Source organism: Nerophis ophidion, linkage group LG28, assembly GCF_033978795.1.
Source record: "Nerophis ophidion isolate RoL-2023_Sa linkage group LG28, RoL_Noph_v1.0, whole genome shotgun sequence".
In the NCBI taxonomy this organism is placed as follows: domain Eukaryota; kingdom Metazoa; phylum Chordata; class Actinopteri; order Syngnathiformes; family Syngnathidae; genus Nerophis; species Nerophis ophidion.
The window spans coordinates 21,587,509-21,605,885 of NC_084638.1; the positions used below are offsets into that span (position 1 = coordinate 21,587,509).

The window sequence follows — 18,377 nt, forward strand, 5'->3', positions numbered from 1 at the left end:
TTGTGTTATATAAGGATTGTGAAGGATAGTCCAAAGTCCAAAAAAGGTAATGTACAGCTGTATAGTTCACTAAGCATGGTGACTCTCTGCACAAGGGGCGTTTGAAGTGAGGCTGCACCTGCTGCTCTTTATTAATCACACACCTGGGGTTCAGGCAGGCAGACTTCTGGCATAAACACTCTGTACTCGCATGGAGTCTAACGCTGTTCGAGTCAATTTCGATGCTCATTGTTTATAACAGAGGTGTCCAGATAATAAGTAATAAGTAATCTGATGCCATCAGCTTCATTATAAATAGCGGACAGTCTCATTGCTAGGAATCAGCTGCCACCTTGTGGATAATGTGTGATGATCAGGTCAATGACCATGAATTGTCCTTTGAATGTCTGACACTAGAGGATGCATTTTTTGTTACTTATGTGACTCAGTCCAAACAACCTTTCCTACTCATGGCGCAAATAAACACACATGGTCACACACAAGACAACCTGCTCACTGAACTTTGTGTATATTGTAAGAAAATTACCAATCACTATACATAATTCAAAATGACACCCATTTAAAGCCACTGCAATGCACTGTCTCCACACTTAACTCATGTCTGGCACGTAGATGCTTGATATTTCTGATTGATTACAAAACGTTAGGGAGGTTGTGACGGAAGTATACAAGGTGGGAGTCGAACGTTCACATACTCTTAGTATCCAGTTACATTAGTCATCAGTTATATATCCATTATAATAATACAATATTTCTTGTAATGTATTTAATGTCCTTTGTGTACTTTGATGTGACCCTCTTGTTATTATGTGTTTGTTGGACACACTGCAAACCATCATTTCCCCACTGTCGAATAAATAGCCACTGTGACACTATTGTTCTTTTTTATTATTTTTATAAATATATATATATATATATATATATATATATATATATATATATATATATATATATATATATATATATATATATATATATATATATATATATATATATATATATATATATATATATATATATATATATATAAATATATCCATCCATCCATTTTCTACCGCTTATTCCCTTTTGGGGTCGCTGGCGCCTATCTCAGCTATATATATATATATATATAAATATTTCTATATATATATATATATACATGCATACATACATACATACATATATGTATTTATATATATATATATATATATATATCGAACCAGGAACCTTCAAGTTGCTGTACCAACCGAGCAATGTCGCCCCTATATATATACATATATATATATATATATATATATATATATATATATATATATATGTATATTAGGGCTGTGAATCTTTGGGTGTCCCATGATTCGATTCAATATCGATTCTTGGGTTCACGATTCGATAATATATCGATTTTTTTGGATTCGATTCGATTCCCGATTCAAAAACGATATTTTTCCGATTCAAAACGATTCTGTATTCATTCAATGCATAGGATTTCAGCAGGATCTACTCCAGTCCGCTGACATGCAAGCAGAGTAGTAGATTTAAAAAAAAAAAAAAAGCTTTTATAATTGTAAAGGACAGTTTTTTATCAACTGATTGTAATGATGTAAATTTGTTTTAACTATTAAACGAACCAAAAATATGACTTATTTTATCTTTGTGAAAATATTGGACACAGTGTGTTGTCAAGCTTATGAGATGCGATGCAAGTGTAAGCCACTGTGACACTATTGTTCTTTTTTATTATTTTTATAAATGTCTAATGATAATGTCAGTGATGGATTTTTAATCACTGCTATGCTGAAATTATAATTAATATTGATACTGTTGTTGATATTATTCATTTTTGTTTCATTACTTTTGGTTTGTTCTGTGTCGTGTTTGTCTCCTCTCAATTGCTCTGTTTATTGCAGTTCTGAGTGTTGCTGGGTCAGGTTTGGTTTTGGAATTGGATTGCATTGTTATGGTATTGCTGTATAGTGGTTTGTTATATTGATTAAAAAAATAAAATAATAAATAATAATAATAATAAAAATACATTTTTTAAAAATCAGAATCGATTCTGAATCACACAACGTAAACGATTAGATCCGTATTCCAATCGATTTTTTCCCACACCCCTAATATATAAATATATATATAAATATACAGTATATACACAATTTGAGGGTTCCTGGTTCGATCCCCGCTTCTGCCATCCTCATCACAGCCATTTTGTGTGTGTGTATATAGATATTTTTACTTTAATTAATGCATCCTTCCATCCATTTTCTATCGCTTATTCCCTTTTGGGGTCGCGGGGGGCGCTGGCGCCTATCTCAGCTACAATAGGGCGGAAGGCGGGGTACACCCCGGACAAGTCGCCACCTCATCACAGGGCCAACACAGATAGACAGACAACATTCACACACTGGGGCCAATTTTAGTGTTGCCAATCAACCTATCCCCAGGTGCAAGTTTTTTTTTGTTTTTTTTGTGGACTTCTGGATCTGCCTCCCGGGAGCCTTTTGGCCATGGAGACCAGCTGCTGGGTCTCTGCTACACCAGAGTCTGTTTGGATGTACTGGAGGAGATGGGGATGAGGGGACAGGACTGCGGAGCTAGCACTGAGCGCTGGGACGGAGAGGCTTCGCGGTGTCTTGACTGGGTGAGCAGGTGTCGGACACCTCAGTCACCTTGGACGTATCCTCGCTCATCCATGCGGACTGGACACTGGCTGAGAGTGGAGTCGGCTGTCTGGGTTGCTTTGTTGGGTCTGCTTCTGTCTCTGGCCATGCTCCCTCCTCCCCAGCGGACGATGGCGTGGAACACCGCAGAGGCCACCACAGTGGATATGTTTATTTTACTTTTTATTCATAGCTGTATGTAGAAGTGTCTGCTTGTATCTGCTGCTTTAATGTCTTTAATGTCCTCTGTGTTCTTTGATGTTTGATGTTTCCCTCTTACACACATGTAAGAGGAATGTGTACTATGGCTATGAGTTGTTGTGTTTTTTTTTTTGTTTGTTTGTTTGTTTTTTCTTTCCCTTGGCCTCAGTCTGCACCCCCACTCCAGGGCCTAGGCTAAGACCGATTTTTTTAAATTTTATTTTAATCTTCAATTTTTTTCTCCCATCCCCCCTCCCCCCTTGTTTACCTGTAAGTCATCTTTTTTGTAAGGGGCGCTGGAAGCCGGCAGACCCGTCAGCGATCCTGTTCTGTCCCCCTGTAATGTTTGTCTGATCTTGAATGGGATTGTGCTGAAAATTGTAATTTTCCTGAAGGAACTCTCCTGACGGAATAAATAAAGCACTATCTAATCTATCTAATGTCTTTGGAAGTGAGAGGAAGCCGGAGTACCCGGAGGGAACCCACGCATTCACGGGGAGGACATGCAAACTCTACACAGAAAGATCCTGAGCCTGGGATTGAACCCAGGACTGCAGGACCTTCGTATTGTGAGGCTGACGCACTAAACCCTCTTCCACCGTGAAGCCCTTCTTTAATTAATGTTTACTTTAATTAATTTTAGCCAAAAGTGGCCCCCAACTTTTTCTAATAAAAAGTCAGGACGCCCCTGGTTTATATGTTCACTACAGCAGTGACATTTGGAGTCTTGGAGGGCTCGATATGATTCATTAAGTTCAACACAATCCCGGTAAAGGCCACACACATATGGACCACGACCTATATACATCCATACATGTTTAATGAGCAGCCATCCTGGAGCAGCTTGCACACTCACGTGAGGAACGTGCAGATGGGGACGTCAGTGTGCACGGCTGGAGCAACTAGGTCAGGGGTTGGCAACCCAAAATGTTGAAGGAGCCATATTGGACCAAAAATATATTAAAAAAAGTCTGTCTGGAGCTGCAAAAAATGTAAAGAGTTATAATGAAGACAATACATCATGTAAGTGTGTTTATTAGCTACATTAGCCTACTATCTAAATGACTATGTGTCGCCTAGCTGACACAAATCTTTACTAACAGAAATGTTGAAATGTAATATTTTTTGGGCACATTTTTACAACGTTCGAAATCATTAGTAAAATGGAGCCTTCTCAGAGGGTGAGATAACTCCTGCAAATTACTGGCTTCAAATTACCAAAGGTATAAATGTGTGTGTCCAAGTTAAAGGAAAGGACATGCTGTCGTCTTCTAATTGATTAATTTTATTCCTTGCAAGCTGGGTAAGGTTTGCTGTGGTCTGGAACAACATGGCACAGCAACTATCAGAAATGCAGCCAATATTACCTACAGATATTGAGTCATGAGATATGCATTGAATTAAGAGTACTTAAGTCAGTCTACCCCAGGGCAGCTGTGGCTATAGGTGTAGCTTACCACCACCAGGTGTGAATGAATGATGGGTTCCCCCTTCTCTGTGAGCGCTTTGAGTATATAACAATAGAAAAGCGCGATATAAATCTAATCCATTATTATCATTATGATATCATTACTTAAAGGAAATTAAATGAGCTCAAATATACCTTCAAACGAGGCATCATGATGCAATATGTAGATTCAGCTAGCCTAAATAGCACGCTAGCATTGATTAGCTTGCAGTCATGCAGTGATCAAATATGCCTGATTAGCACTCCACAAAAGTCAAAAGACATCAACGCAATAGCAATTCTTTGTATCTTTGTAGATGATGCTAATATGTAAAAAAAAATATATATATATACCACATGATGTTAGTGCACCAGTCGAGGAACATGAGCAAACAACATAAATAACGTCCTGTAATTTGATTTTTAAAAAAACATTTATCTTGATAAAACTACACAAATGAGTTGACTGATGATACAATTTATTCAGAAAATATAAATAACGACAAATAAAGACAGAATACTATTAACCACAACATGTAAGTGTCAAAAAACAAACAAACACATCAACATTATGATTTGTACATTTCAGAACGTGCGTGTTCTCTTTTTAAACAAAGAAAATGTTATCGTGCCGTGATTTTACCAGTCCGACCCACTTAGGAGTAGATTTTTACTCCATGTGGCCCCCGATCTAAAATTATTTTGACACTCCTGCTTTCATCAGTGAAGCATGTTTAACATAAACAGTGTGATTTATAACAATTAGGGAGGTTTGTGTTATGTTTGTCCCCCTATAGCAGGGGTGTCAAACTCATTTTAGATGGGAGGGCACTTGGAGAAAAATATTCTCCCAAGTGGGCCGGACTGGTAAAATCACGGCACGATAACTTAAAAATATAGACAACTTTGGATTGTTTTCTTTGTTTAAAAATAGAATAAGCACATTCTGAAAATGTACAACTCATAATGTTGTGTTTTTTACACTTACATGTTGCGGTTAATTATGTCTTTATGTGTCGTTATTTATACTTTCTGAATGAATTATGTGATAATGTTCATCAGTCAACTAATTTGTGTTAATTTTCAATCTATCAAGATAAAAAAATAATATCAAAATCCAATTACAGTATGGTATTTATGTAGTTTGCTCATTTTCCTTGACTGGTGCACTGTTTTTTTTTTTTTTTACATATTTAGCATCATTTATCAGGTATCATATAAAAATGTTCGATACCAGTACCAATTTCAGTACCCTTAAAACGATACCGATACCAACTGTGTATTTAGTTAGATATTAATCATGTGAAAAGAATGCAATGGGTTGCCTAATTGTCCCCGCTCCTTCCCATTCAAGATTTTTACACGAATACATTTTGAAAGTGCTCAAATATTTATTAAATAACTGAACAAATATGTACAACAACGCAATATTTCGACTGTGTAATTTTAAACCACATCAGAACCAACCAACATTCTTAATCTAACCAATAAGTAACCACTGGCCAGTCAGTCCTCCTAAATAGTTCTTTTTAAGGAATGGGTAGTCGTAGTTGGATATTTACAAAGTACATAAGTAATTAAGCAGCTACAGAAGCTAAAGCCGGTAACCTAAGCACTGGACAAAACATTCACAGATGTGACTGAGCAGGGCGCTAACTTGCTAATTAGGTAAAATTAGCGAGCAAGCTAAGCTAGCGTTAGCTCGCATGCCTACGACATGCCCAAAACGATTTACTTGACAAAACATGTTCTAAAACTTAAAGGATGAGTATTGTTAACATAGTAACCATTTATGTATTACCTGAAGTTATCGACGGTTGAGCAGCGTCCTGCTGAGATGACGACAACGATGCTGGTGTTGTAGAAGCCGGTTGTTTAAACCAGTGTTTTTCAACCTTTTTGGAGCAAAGGCACTTTTTTTTCATGAAACTCCACCAGGTTGTCGTGCTTTATTTTGAGTTTGTTGTCGTTTTCCTGTGTGTAGTGTTTTAGTTCCTGTCTTACGTTGTTATTTTGGTGGCTTTTCCTGTTTTGTTGGTGTTTTCCTGTAGCAACCTCACGTCTTCATTTAAGTGCTATTGCCTTTCAGTTGTGCGGACGCTTTCCTTCTTTTTCGGGACATTATTGATTGTCATGTCATGTATGGATGTACTCTGCTCCATACGCTGTAAATCAGGGGTCTCAAACTCAATTTACCTGGGGGCCACTGGATGCAGAGTCTAGGTGAGGATGGGCCGCGGGAAAATATTTCTTAAAAAAATATTTTTCAATGTCTTTATTTTTATTTTCAACGCAAATTTGAATTAAAATATAAATGAACCTAAATGAGGATTAAGTAATGTGAGGCAATGCAAATTAAACAATTAAAAAAAAAAGAAATAACGGTTTGAATTGCTTCAGGTTATCGGGGACTGTTATTACCGACGGACAGGTGTCGCGGTGCGACTCCAGCCAGGCACGTAGGAAAACCCTCGTCTCCATGGCAACGTTTCTGTCGCTTTCACTCATTTGCCGCTGTTCCACTAACGCAGGGGTAGGCAACCCAGAACGTTGAAAGAGCCATTTTGGATCCAAAACAACCAAAAATCGTCTCTGTCTGCACTGCAAAAACTGAAATCTAAGTAAGATGAAATACCTCAAATAAGGGTGATATTTGCTTATTTTCTTCTTACTAAGCAAATTTTATGTTAGTGATTTACTTGTTTTAGGGGTTTTGGTCTTAAATGATCTCAATAAGATATTACAGCTTGTTGCTGAGATTTTTATGACCTATATTGAGTAAAACATGCTTGAAACTGGCCCTCCAGAGCCACATACCACACCGTGATTGGTAGATTCCTTCAGCTCCGCACACAACACTGTCAAGCGCCATTCATGTTAAACTTGCAGGCCGCACTAACAATAAACTTTCATATTCATAATAACGTCTTGCGGGCTGCGTGTCTGAGACCCCTGCTGTAAGTCTTTGCTGTCGTCCAGCATTCTGTTTTTGTTTACTTTGTAGCCAGTTCGGTTTTACTTTAGTTTTGCACAGCCGTCCCAATGCATCATTGCAGTTTCCTTTTCCTTTTGTTCATTTTTGGTTTTAAGCGTTACATACCTTTTTACCTGCACGGTGTCTCCCACTGTGCTCTGCATATTGGGATCACGACAAACCCTCCTTGACGCGTTCCGACTTCTACAAAGCAATAAACTACCTGCTGTCACCTACTGATATGGTATTGCATATGTTTACCCTGCCGAGCTCTACACAGCACAGACACTAGACAAAAAAACATTTTTTGCATGATTATAATTATTGATTTGCAAATATTTTTTGGACCGATTATGTGAAGTTGCTTAATTTCCCACGGCACACCAGACAATTTCTGACAGCACACTGGTTGAAAATCACTGGTTTAAACACAGTACAGTTCTCCACCCTTAAATTTGCTCCGTGCTTAATGAGCTGTTTAATCCTTTCCCCCAAAATAATCTTGCCGCATTGTACTCAGTAGCCTAGTGGTTAGAGTGTCCGCCCTGAGATCGTAAGTTGTGAGTTCTAAACCCCGGCCGAGTCATACCAAAGACTGTAAAATGGGACCCATTACTTCCCTGCTTGGCACTCAGCATCAAGGGTTGGAATTGGGGGTTAAATCACCAAAAAATATTCCTGGGCACGGCCACTGCTGCTGCCCACAGCTCCCCTCATCTCTCAGGGTGTGAACAAGGGGATGGGTCAAATGCAGAGGACACATTTCACCACACCTAGTGTGTGTGTAACAATCATTGGTACTTTATCTTTAACGTTAACTTAGTACAACCATACCTTAGATCGTTTTGCTGCCGGTATCTCGGAATGATGACCAGCCAATTCTACACTGCTTCAACCCGCTTTACCGCCGTACAAACTATTGTTGTTGCAGTGGTGGACCAATCACATGGCCCATTGACTCGAGGAACGCTTGCAGTGATTGGCTGAGAGCAAAACCATAAAAACTGTTTTTTTTTCTTGATCTGGGTACAAAAAGAACCGATTGCAGGTATTGTTTGACAGACGCAGTTTCGATACTCCTTAGTATCTGTCATGACGGGGGGTTCGCAGATTACTGCGAGGTTTGTTCTCTATTCCGGACAAGGCTTGCAGGTAGGAACATATTTATTTATCTAACTCAAGAAATCTTGGCAAGGCATGAGGTAAACTATGGCGTGGCACAAACACAGAACTTGTGGCATGATACCAACAGCATAAACTAAGGCTTGGATCAAACAAAACTTACTTGGACACGGCATGAAGCGAACAACATGAACTATGGGATCTCTTGAAAACAAGCAATGACGCCAGGCCGAACTGACTGGCAAAGACAGGCCTAAATACGGGTCTTGATTAGAGACACGTGCGCGGTCCCAACACCAGAGGCAGACAATCATAACTCGGCATTGTAACCAAACAAAACAAGGGATTGCAATCAGGAACTAAAAGAGTCCAAAAAATAACAAAATATTACAAAAACATAATCCAGACCACAGATCATGACAGTATTGGGTTGTTTCTGAAACTGAAAGGTATCGAGTACCAAAACTGAAAGGTATCGAGTACCGATACCCAGCCCTAAGCATCATCTACAACAGGGGCCGGGAACCTTTTTGGCTTAGAGAGCCATTAAAGCCAAATATTTTCAAATGTATTCCCGTGAGAGCCATATATTATTTTTTTGACACCGAATACAACCAAATGCGTGCATTTTTAAGTAAGACCAACATTTTTAGAGTCCAATAAGTCTCTTATTATTTTTAATAACATTGTTATTCTGAAGCTAACCAATAATAAATAAATTACTTTTTACCATTAATGTGACTTCTTGTGAACAGGTTCAATAGAAAACGGATGGATGTATTAAAATGCATGGGTATGTTTGAAATTTTGAACATTATTTTCAACACTGTGATTACCATTGAATTTATTCATTACAATGTCAGCTAAGATTTATCTGAGAGACAGATGCAGTATTTAAAAGAGCCACATCTGGCTTGATTGCCATACGTTCCCTACTCCTGATCTACAAAGATACAAAGATTTGCTATTGTGACATCTGGGGACACATTTAGAACAGCAGTTTGCTTCATTAAAAACATGTTGGCCCATTTTTATACTTAGCAAACTCATCCCGAGGACCGGATAAAACCTGTCCGTGGGCCTGATCCAGCCCTCAGGCCGTACATTTAACACCCCTGGATTAGAGAATATTTGGCGAGCACTCTTTTGTCCTACTAATTTTGGCGGTCATTGAACCCACCTGTAGGATAAAACCTGTTCACCGTATGTTTGACACCCCTATCCTATAGAAACCATATTAAAGGCCTGCTGAAATGAGATTTTTTTTATTTAAACGGGGATAGCAGGTCCATTCTATGTGTCACACTTGATCATTTCGCGATATTGCCATATTTTTGCTGAAAGGATTTAGTAGGGAACATCGACGATAAAGTTTGCAACTTTTGGTAGCTAACAGAAAAGCCCTGCCTTTACTGGAAGTAGCAGACGATGGCGTCACCCGTTGATGGCTCCTCACATGCTCACATTGTTTTTAATGGGAGCCTCCAACAAAGAGGAGCTATTCGGACAGAGAAAACGACAATTTCCCCATTAATTTGAGCGAGGATGAAAGATTTGTGTTTGAGGATATTGATAGCGGGGCTTCACGGTGGCAGAGGGGTTAGTGCGTCTGCCTCACAATACGAAGGTCCTGCAGTCCTGGGTTCAAATCCAGGCTCGGGATCTTTCTGTGTGGAGTTTGCAGGTCCTCCCCGTGAATGCGTGGGTTCCCTCCGGGTACTCCGGCTTCCTCCCACTTCCAAAGACATGCACCTGGGGATAGGTTGATTGGCAACACTAAATTGGCCCTAGTGTGTGAATGTGAGTGTGAATGTTGTCTGTCTATCTGTGTTGGCCCTGCGATGAGGTGGCGACTTGTCCAGGGTGTACCCCGCCTTCCGCCCGATTGTAGCTGAGGTAGGCGCCAGCGCCCCCCGTGACCCCAAAAGAGAATAAGCGGTGGAAAATGGATGGATGGATGGATATTGATAGCGAAAAAATACAAATAAAATAATCAAGTTAAAAAAAAAACGTGATTGCATTGGGACGGATTCAGATGTTTTTAGACACATTTACTAGGATAATTCTGGGAAATCCCTTATCTTTCTATTGTGTTGCTAGTGTTTTAGTGTTTTAATATTACCTGATAGTCGGAAGGGTGTATCCACGGGTGCGTTGACGCTATTGTCTGATGGAAGTTGACGGCAACAAGCTCAGCTGTTCTCCGGTAAGTGGCGACTTTTTACCACAATTTTCTCACCGAAAACTGCTGGTTGACAAGTGGTCGGGATCCATGTTCGCTTGGCCACTCTGATCCATAGTAAAGTTTCACCACCGGAAATTTTAAACAAGGAATCACTGTGTGTTTGTGTGGCTAAAGGCTAAAGCTTCCCAACTCCATCTTTTTACTTTGAATTCTCCATTATTAATTGAACAAATTGCAAAAGATTCAGCAACACAGATGTCCAAAATACTGTGTAATTATGCGGTTAAAGCAGATGACTTTTAGCTGTGTGTGTGCGCAGCGCTAATATTTCCTAACAGTCCGTGACGTCAGCATTCTGCGACGTTTTCAACAGGACACTTAGCGGGAAAATTTTAAATTGCAATTCAGTAAACTAAGAAGGCCGTATTGGCATGTGTTGCAATGTTTATATTTCTGTAAGGACTGGTTGGCATAGTAATGCCGGGTTTGTCCCTCGATGGATGCGTCGACAAGTACACAGCAATGGTAGGTTTAAATGATTTATTAAACTTAGCAAAAGCAGGCTACGAACAAAACGACTGGAGCTAACAGACAAAATAAACCAAGGGCGCTAGCATACAAGCTAGGAATAGAAAACAGAAAAACTAAGACTGGCACAAAGGCACACAAAAAGGAAAAACAATTCATCAGCGTGAGAGCCGGAATAAAACAAAGGCTTATGGTGAAAAGCTAGCGAGAATATACGTACGTGAAGTGAGTCGATACTTGTTGCTCAAAAGCAAATTTATGGACCCAGACTGAACAAAGAAAAGAGGAAAGCTTATAGAGCATGGGTGTCAAACTCTGGCCTGCGGGCCAAATTTGGCCCGCCGTGTAATTTAATTTGGCCCTTGAGGCAATATCAAATTAACATTAGAGCTGGCCCGCCGCTGTAGCACCGCATTCACCACTTATACTCATACTCGTCAACCCTCCCGATTTTCCCGGGAGACTCCTGAAGTTCAGTGCCCCTCCCGAATTCCTCCCAATTTCGACCCGGACAATAGTATTGGGGGCGGGCCGTAAAAGCACAGCCTTTGGCGTTCTCGACATGTCGCCACGTCCACTTTTCCTCTATACAAACAGCGTGCCGGCCCACTCACATAATATATGCAAGTCATACACACACGTGTAAGCAAGGCGTAATTGGTCAACAGCTGAGGGTGGCCGTACAAACAACTTTAACACTGTTACAAATATACGCCACACTGTGAACCCACAGCAAACAAGAATGACAAACACATTTCGGGAGAACATCCGCACCGTAATACAACATAAACACAACATAAACACAACCGAACAAATACCCAGAACCCCTTGCATCACTAACTCTTCCGGGATGCTACAATATACACCCCCGCTACCACCAAACCCCGTCCCAACTCAAACCCGCCGCCGAAAAGAGGCATTCAATTTGTATTTTTTATTTTATTTGATATGCCATTGATACTTTTTAATTATTATTATTTAAAATTCGATTTTGCATGTCACTATAAAGTTATATAAGCCTTGCTTGGTCAATATTCAATGCAAAACTTGTTTGGATCCCTATTAAAGGATTAATTTGTTCAACCTCGGCCCGCGGCTTCGTTCAGTTTTAAATTTTGGCCCACTCTGTGTTTGAGTTTGACACCCCTGTTATAGAGGGAGAAATCAAGGAGAACCAGGTGTGTGTAGAAAACGAGGAGCAGGTGAAATCAATGTGTAACCATGGTAACGGACTAAACAGGAAGTAAGTGGGTCAGAAGAGAATGAAACAAAGATGGAAAAATAAACATGTGAAGATCTGAGTCACGGATTGCAACAATTTCATCATTGATATATAAACTATCAGACTGTGTGGTCGGCAGTAGTGGTTTTCAGTAGGCCTTTAAAACCAAAAAGTATTTTTTCTCTCATCTTTTTCCATTTTTCACATATTTTTGAAAAAGCTCCAGAGAGCTACTAAAGAGCGGAATGTGGCTCTAGAGCCGTGGGTTGCAGACCTTCGATCTAGGTCAGGGGTCGGGAAACTTTTTAGCTGAGAGAGCCAAGAATCCAAATATTTTAAAATGTATTTCCGTAAGAGCCATATCATTTTTTTTTCAACACTGAACACAACTAAACGCGTGCATTTTTAAATAAGACCAACATTACTAGAGTATAATAGGTCTCGAATTTTTTGTAATAACGTTAATATTCTGAAGCTAACTGTGGAGGGGCGTGGCCTGCGGGCCTGCAGAGAAGCGGGGTATTGCCGGGACTGGCCTTGAAATCAGCGACAGGTGCGTAGATGGTCCCTGGTCCCTGGTTATCTAATCACCCTGACAGGGTAGGGGCTGGAGCCGGAGTGCGAGCGAGAACGAAAGAGAAAAAGACAAATGCTGGAAAGCAACTGAGAGACTTATTGAAAAATAAAACAATATTGTAACCCTGAAACAGGCTCTCATGTCGGTGCTTGGTGGTCTGAAGAACCCAAAAGAGGGCAAGCCCCACACTAACCAATAATAAATAACTTCTTATCATTAACGCAACTTCTTGAACATAAAGATGCATGAGAATGTTTTATATTTTGAAGGTTATTTTTCATTACAAGTGGAATAATTCTTTACTTATCGAGTTAAGCAGCGTCAGCTCAGATTTATCCGAGAGCCAGATGCGGTCATCAAAAGAGCCACATCTGGCTCCCGAGCCATAGGTTCCCTACCCCTGGTGTGGTCGGTAGTAGTGAGTTTCAGTAGGCCTTTAAAACCAAAAAGTATTTTTTCTCTCATCGTTTTCCATTTTTCACATATTTTTGAAAAAGCTCCAGAGAGCTACTAAAGAGCCGAATGTGGCTCTGGAGCCGTGGGTTGCAGACCTTCGATCTAGGTCATGCGAACGCACACAAAATCCACGCATGACACTGAATATTCGGTCTTTGACTGCCCTCTCTCCGGCGTGCACGATCACAACCGTTGTGAGCGCGCACGCACGCAGCCGTACGTGGATCCGACCCAGCAATAACAGTCCTGACGGGATGAGCTCTAAACATTTGACCCTGTGGAAGTAACCCTCCTATCCCGAGGTAGGTGATAGAATGTGAGCGTGCGTGGATCTCTCCAAGCGGGCTGCATGAAGCCCCGGACGGTGTCATGCGTCGTGCCCCGCAGCAGAGCGCGCACCCGCTGCGGCTCGCCGTCGTGCTCTTCCTGGTCTCCGCGGGGGTGCCCGCGTCCCCGCTGCTGTCGTCGGGCTGCCCGGACAGGTGCGTGTGCGACGACCAGCTGGTGGTCCAGTGCGCCGGGCAGCACCTGAGCCGCTTCCCGGCGGACCTGCCGCTGGCCACCCGGCAGCTCATCATCTCCGACAACCTCATCGCGGAGCTCCCGCCCTTAGCCCTCAACTACCTCTCGGACCTGGTCTACCTGGACTGCAGCAACAACTCCCTGACCGAGGTCTCCCAGTCCACGTTCGGGAACCTAAGGAAGCTGGCCTATCTCGACCTGTCCTTCAACACCCTGACCCGGATCCAGGACAGGACCTTCGGCCCCCTGGCGAGCCTGATCATGTTGAGGATGACGGACAACCCGCAGCTGTCCGACATCCACCCGGACGCCTTCGCGGAAAATCTCGCCCTGCAGGTTCTGGACGTGAGCAGGAACAATTTGACGGAGCTGAACGTCACGTCGCTCGTTGCCCTGCCGGCCCTGCGCTCCCTGGGACTCAGCGGGAACCCCTGGAGCTGCGAGTGCGTCATGGAGGAGCTCTGCCTGTGGGTGCACCTGGAGGGCTTCAAGTTCCAAGGTACAGTTGCTTTTATTATTTTTTTGTTTTTTGTTTTACCTTTTGACTTAGTAGAATATTTGAATAAAAAATTTGACATTTTTGGTATTTACTTGAAACGACTTTTCAATATCAGCTGCTGACCTAAAGGCAAGGGAGTAGGTTTGATTTTGAGTTTGGTGGGGACACAAAAGTGCCCCAAGTCAGCACTCTGAAAGTTTACTTTTTTTTTTTTACATTAGCAATCATAATTTCACGTCATGCAGATGTTATAGGGCAGGGGTCGGGAACCTTTTTGGCTAAGAGAGAGTCATGAAAGCCAAATATTTCAAAATGTATTTCCGTGAGAGCCGTATCATATTTTTTTTACACTGAATACAACTAAATGCGTGCATTTTTAAGTAAGACCAACATTTTTAGAGTATAATAAGTCTCTTATTCTTTTTCATAACATTGTTATTCTGAAGCTAACCAATAATAAATAAAATGTCATGTCTGTTGATCATGTTTTTGCTTGGCCATGTGCTGTTTGTCTTTTGGACTCTTTAAGTTCCTGTTTTTTTCCACCATATTGTCTGGTTTCCTTGATTACTCATTTGGTCCACCTGTCTCTGGTGGAGGAGACCCTGCTCCAAGTGGAGGAGTTCAAGTACCTAGGAGTCTTGTTCACGAGTGGGGGAAGAGTGGATCGTGAGATCGACAGGCGGATCGGTGCGGCGTCTTCAGTAATGCGGACGTTGTATCGATCCGTTGTGGTGAAGAAGGAGCTGAGCCGGAAGGCAAAGCTCTCAATTTACCGGTCGATCTACGTTCCCATCCTCATCTATGGTCATGAGCTTTGGGTCATGACCGAAAGGATAAGATCACGGGTACAAGCGGCCGAAATGAGTTTCCTCCGCCGGGTGGCGGGGCTCTCCCTTAGAGATAGGGTGAGAAGCTCTGCCATCCGGGAGGAGATCAACGTAAAGCCGCTGCTCCTCCACATCGAGAGGAGCCAGATGAGGTGGTTCGGGCATCTGGTCAGGATGCCACCCGAACGCCTCCCTAGGGATGTGTTTAGGGCACGTCCAGCTGGTAGGAGGCCACGGGGAAGACCCAGGACACGTTGGGAAGACTATGTCTCCCGGCTGGCCTGGGAACGCCTCGGGATCCCCCGGGAAGAGCTAGACGAAGTGGCTGGAGATAGGGAAGTCTGGGCTTCCCTGCTTAGGCTGCTGCCCCCGCGACCCGACCTCGGATAAGCGGAAGATGATGGATGGATGGATGGATGGATGTCTCTGGTGGAGAAAATGCCTGCTCACCTGCTTCCCAAGCACTAATCAGAGGCAGTATTTAAGCTTGTCTTTGCCAGTCAGTCGCCCTGGCGTCAATGTGATCTTTTCTTGCTCTGTGCTGACTTGTTTCATGCCTTGCCATAGTTTAGTGCTTCATGCCATGCCAAGTAAGTTTGATGTATGTTCATAGTCTGTTTATGCGTTAGCTTTCTTCCTTAGCCCAAGTTGTGCCTCTGCTGTGAGCAATTTTTGTTTTTATCTTTTTTTAGTTTAAATTAAGTCATGTTTTTACCTAAATGCCATGTCCCGAGTAGTCTGTCTGCCTTCCTGGGAGAATAACCCCGCAGCAAGCTGCGACCCCCCCATCGTGACATAAAATACTTCTTACCATTAATGCGACTTTTTGAACAGGTGCGGTAGGAAACGGATGGATGGATTTAAATGCATGAGAATATTTTATATTTTGAACGTTATTTTTAGCACTGTGAATTCCAGCGGAATTATTCACAATTATCGTGTTAAGCAATGTCAGCTAAGATTTATCTGGGAGCCAGATGCAGTCATCAAAAGAGCCACATCTGGCTCTAGAGCCATAGGTTCCTTACCCCTGTTATAGGGTAAAGCAACTAAAATGAAAGCAAAGGAGACAACTTGGAATAGTTCTCATCTCTACTCTTTAGTGGAGGGCTGTAGTGCAACTGTGCATCATACTGTCAATTAACATAGCCTACTGTCCATCAACAACATCAGAAATACATTCATGCAATACAACATTGTAAATAAACATCAATGAACTGTAATAATCTTTTCCCCAACTTGTGTTTAAACCACTCACAATTTTTCCCTTCATCTACTTCTTTCTATTGCTGCTTTTGTACTGTAAATATGTTTGTCACTAATAAATAAATAAATGGGTTGTACTTGTATAGCGCTTTTCTACCTTCAAGGTACTCAAAGCGCTTTGACACTACTTCCACATTTACCCATTCACACACACATTCACACACTGATGGAGGGAGCTGCCATGCAAAGCGCTAACCAGCACCCATCAGGAGCAAGGGTGAAGTGTCTTGCTCAGGACACAACGGACGTGACGAGGTTGGTACTAGGTGGGATTTGAACCAGGGACCCTCGGGTTGCGCTCGGCCACTCTCCCACTGCGCCACGCCGTTCCCATACTCAAATACTCAAATACAAGCAGGTTAGTGTCCACTGGTTGTTCCTATTTGAAAGAGCCAAACACATGCCTCCGCCGGTCTGTAACAGAAATGAATTGCTGGCAAAAAAGATGTTGATGCATGACAGATACATTAAGGACAATGACCATAGAGCTTGATGGTACAGTTACTGCCTGAGCAGAAAGGCTTTTACTAAATATGAATATTACTTCATATTATAATTGTAAAATCACATGATCATCCAGTGAGGTTTTATTGTATTTCCACCACAAAGTTTTGTTCATTGGTATTTTCAAACCGTTGCTCACATCTACACAAATACATGAAACTAAAAAATTATTTCAAAAATAAAACGGAAAGATGAAATCCGGCGATCTGATTGGCTGTTAACCGTGGTTTAAATATTGAGCACGGCTACTATTCTAAAGCCTTATCACAGCGTAGGCTATCACTCCGCTTCAGGCACGCATGACTGGTATGAATGGAAGTTGTTGTCATGTATCCATGACAACGGACTGTTGCAGTCCGTAGTAAAAGACAGATGATGTTTTTACGATGTTGAAAAACGGACTAAAGAAGTTGAATTCACATGTTTAAGGTTAACTTTCACCTCCGGGGAGGGTTAACAATGGTAGAGGGGACTGAGCATTGACTTTCACCTGAAAAAAAGCGGAGGAAAAGACGAGATGTAGTGCTAATTTGGAGCTAACGCCTGGATAGGTTGGACTATTTTTTCCACAGTGAGGCTATTTTAGTGGATAATATGTATTTCTGGTTGAATAAAACTACATTGAATTGATTGAGTATTCCTATTTCATATTGCCTTTATTGGTAAACGTTTTATAAAAGCAATATATCACTCCAGTCCATGGTATATGCTCATTATAGCACTCTAAGGGGCGTGACTGGAGTGATATATTGTTGAATTATTCAATATTGTTGAGCCTCTATACACCCTTGAAGTAACTTACATTTTGACTCCTAAAGAAGTAAGTCTCTTATATCCAGTTTTCTTTTCATTGACATCCTTCAAAACCTACAGCACACACGCACGCAAACAGACACAAACACAATGTAAATCACAGCACTGATATTAAAATCCATCTAGCTACCGTGTGCCAGGAACAACAAATGCCCAACATGTTGAGAACTTACACTTACTTGCAACTTCCAACTTACACCGAGTTGCACTGCCTCTCGTCCGCTCGCTAGCAACTAGCATGTAGGCTAGCTTTTACAAGCAGAAGGAGTGACAGCGAGGACAGCCAATCACACGTAAGTTAGCATAAAATCGGCAACCAATCAGGGAGTGATATTTAGGTTAGAGGCGGGACTTCTAGCAGACACCGACATTTAACCCTTTCTGTGCTATAATCATTGACTAAACATTACGGGCAGCGGTTGTATTGATAGTGACGACACAGTAGCGGCTGGATATTGGTAGGGACGTGTCCCTAGCGTCCCTACACAATTCTACGCCCTTGCCTAAAGGGACAAGCAGTAGAAAATGGAAGGATGGATGGACTTTTGACTCAACCTTGACTTTAGTGTTGTACCGGTACCAAAAGGAT

General features: G+C 41.7%; 1 protein-coding gene across 2 annotated transcripts in view; it reads left to right on the forward strand.

The window, feature by feature from the left end:
* Nucleotides 1-13,504: 13,504 nt before the first annotated feature.
* LOC133545163 (leucine-rich repeat-containing protein 52-like) overlaps nt 13,505-18,377 on the forward strand; it is a 35,636-nt gene continuing 30,763 nt past the window's right edge. Inside the window, exon 1 of one of the 2 annotated variants that reach the window (XM_061890535.1) lies at nt 13,505-14,375. In XM_061890535.1, the coding sequence (XP_061746519.1) occupies nt 13,724-14,375 (652 nt within the window). In that variant the 5' untranslated portion in view covers nt 13,505-13,723. The remainder of the gene's footprint in view (nt 14,376-18,377) is intronic. The other variant, XM_061890534.1, reaches the window with a different exon arrangement.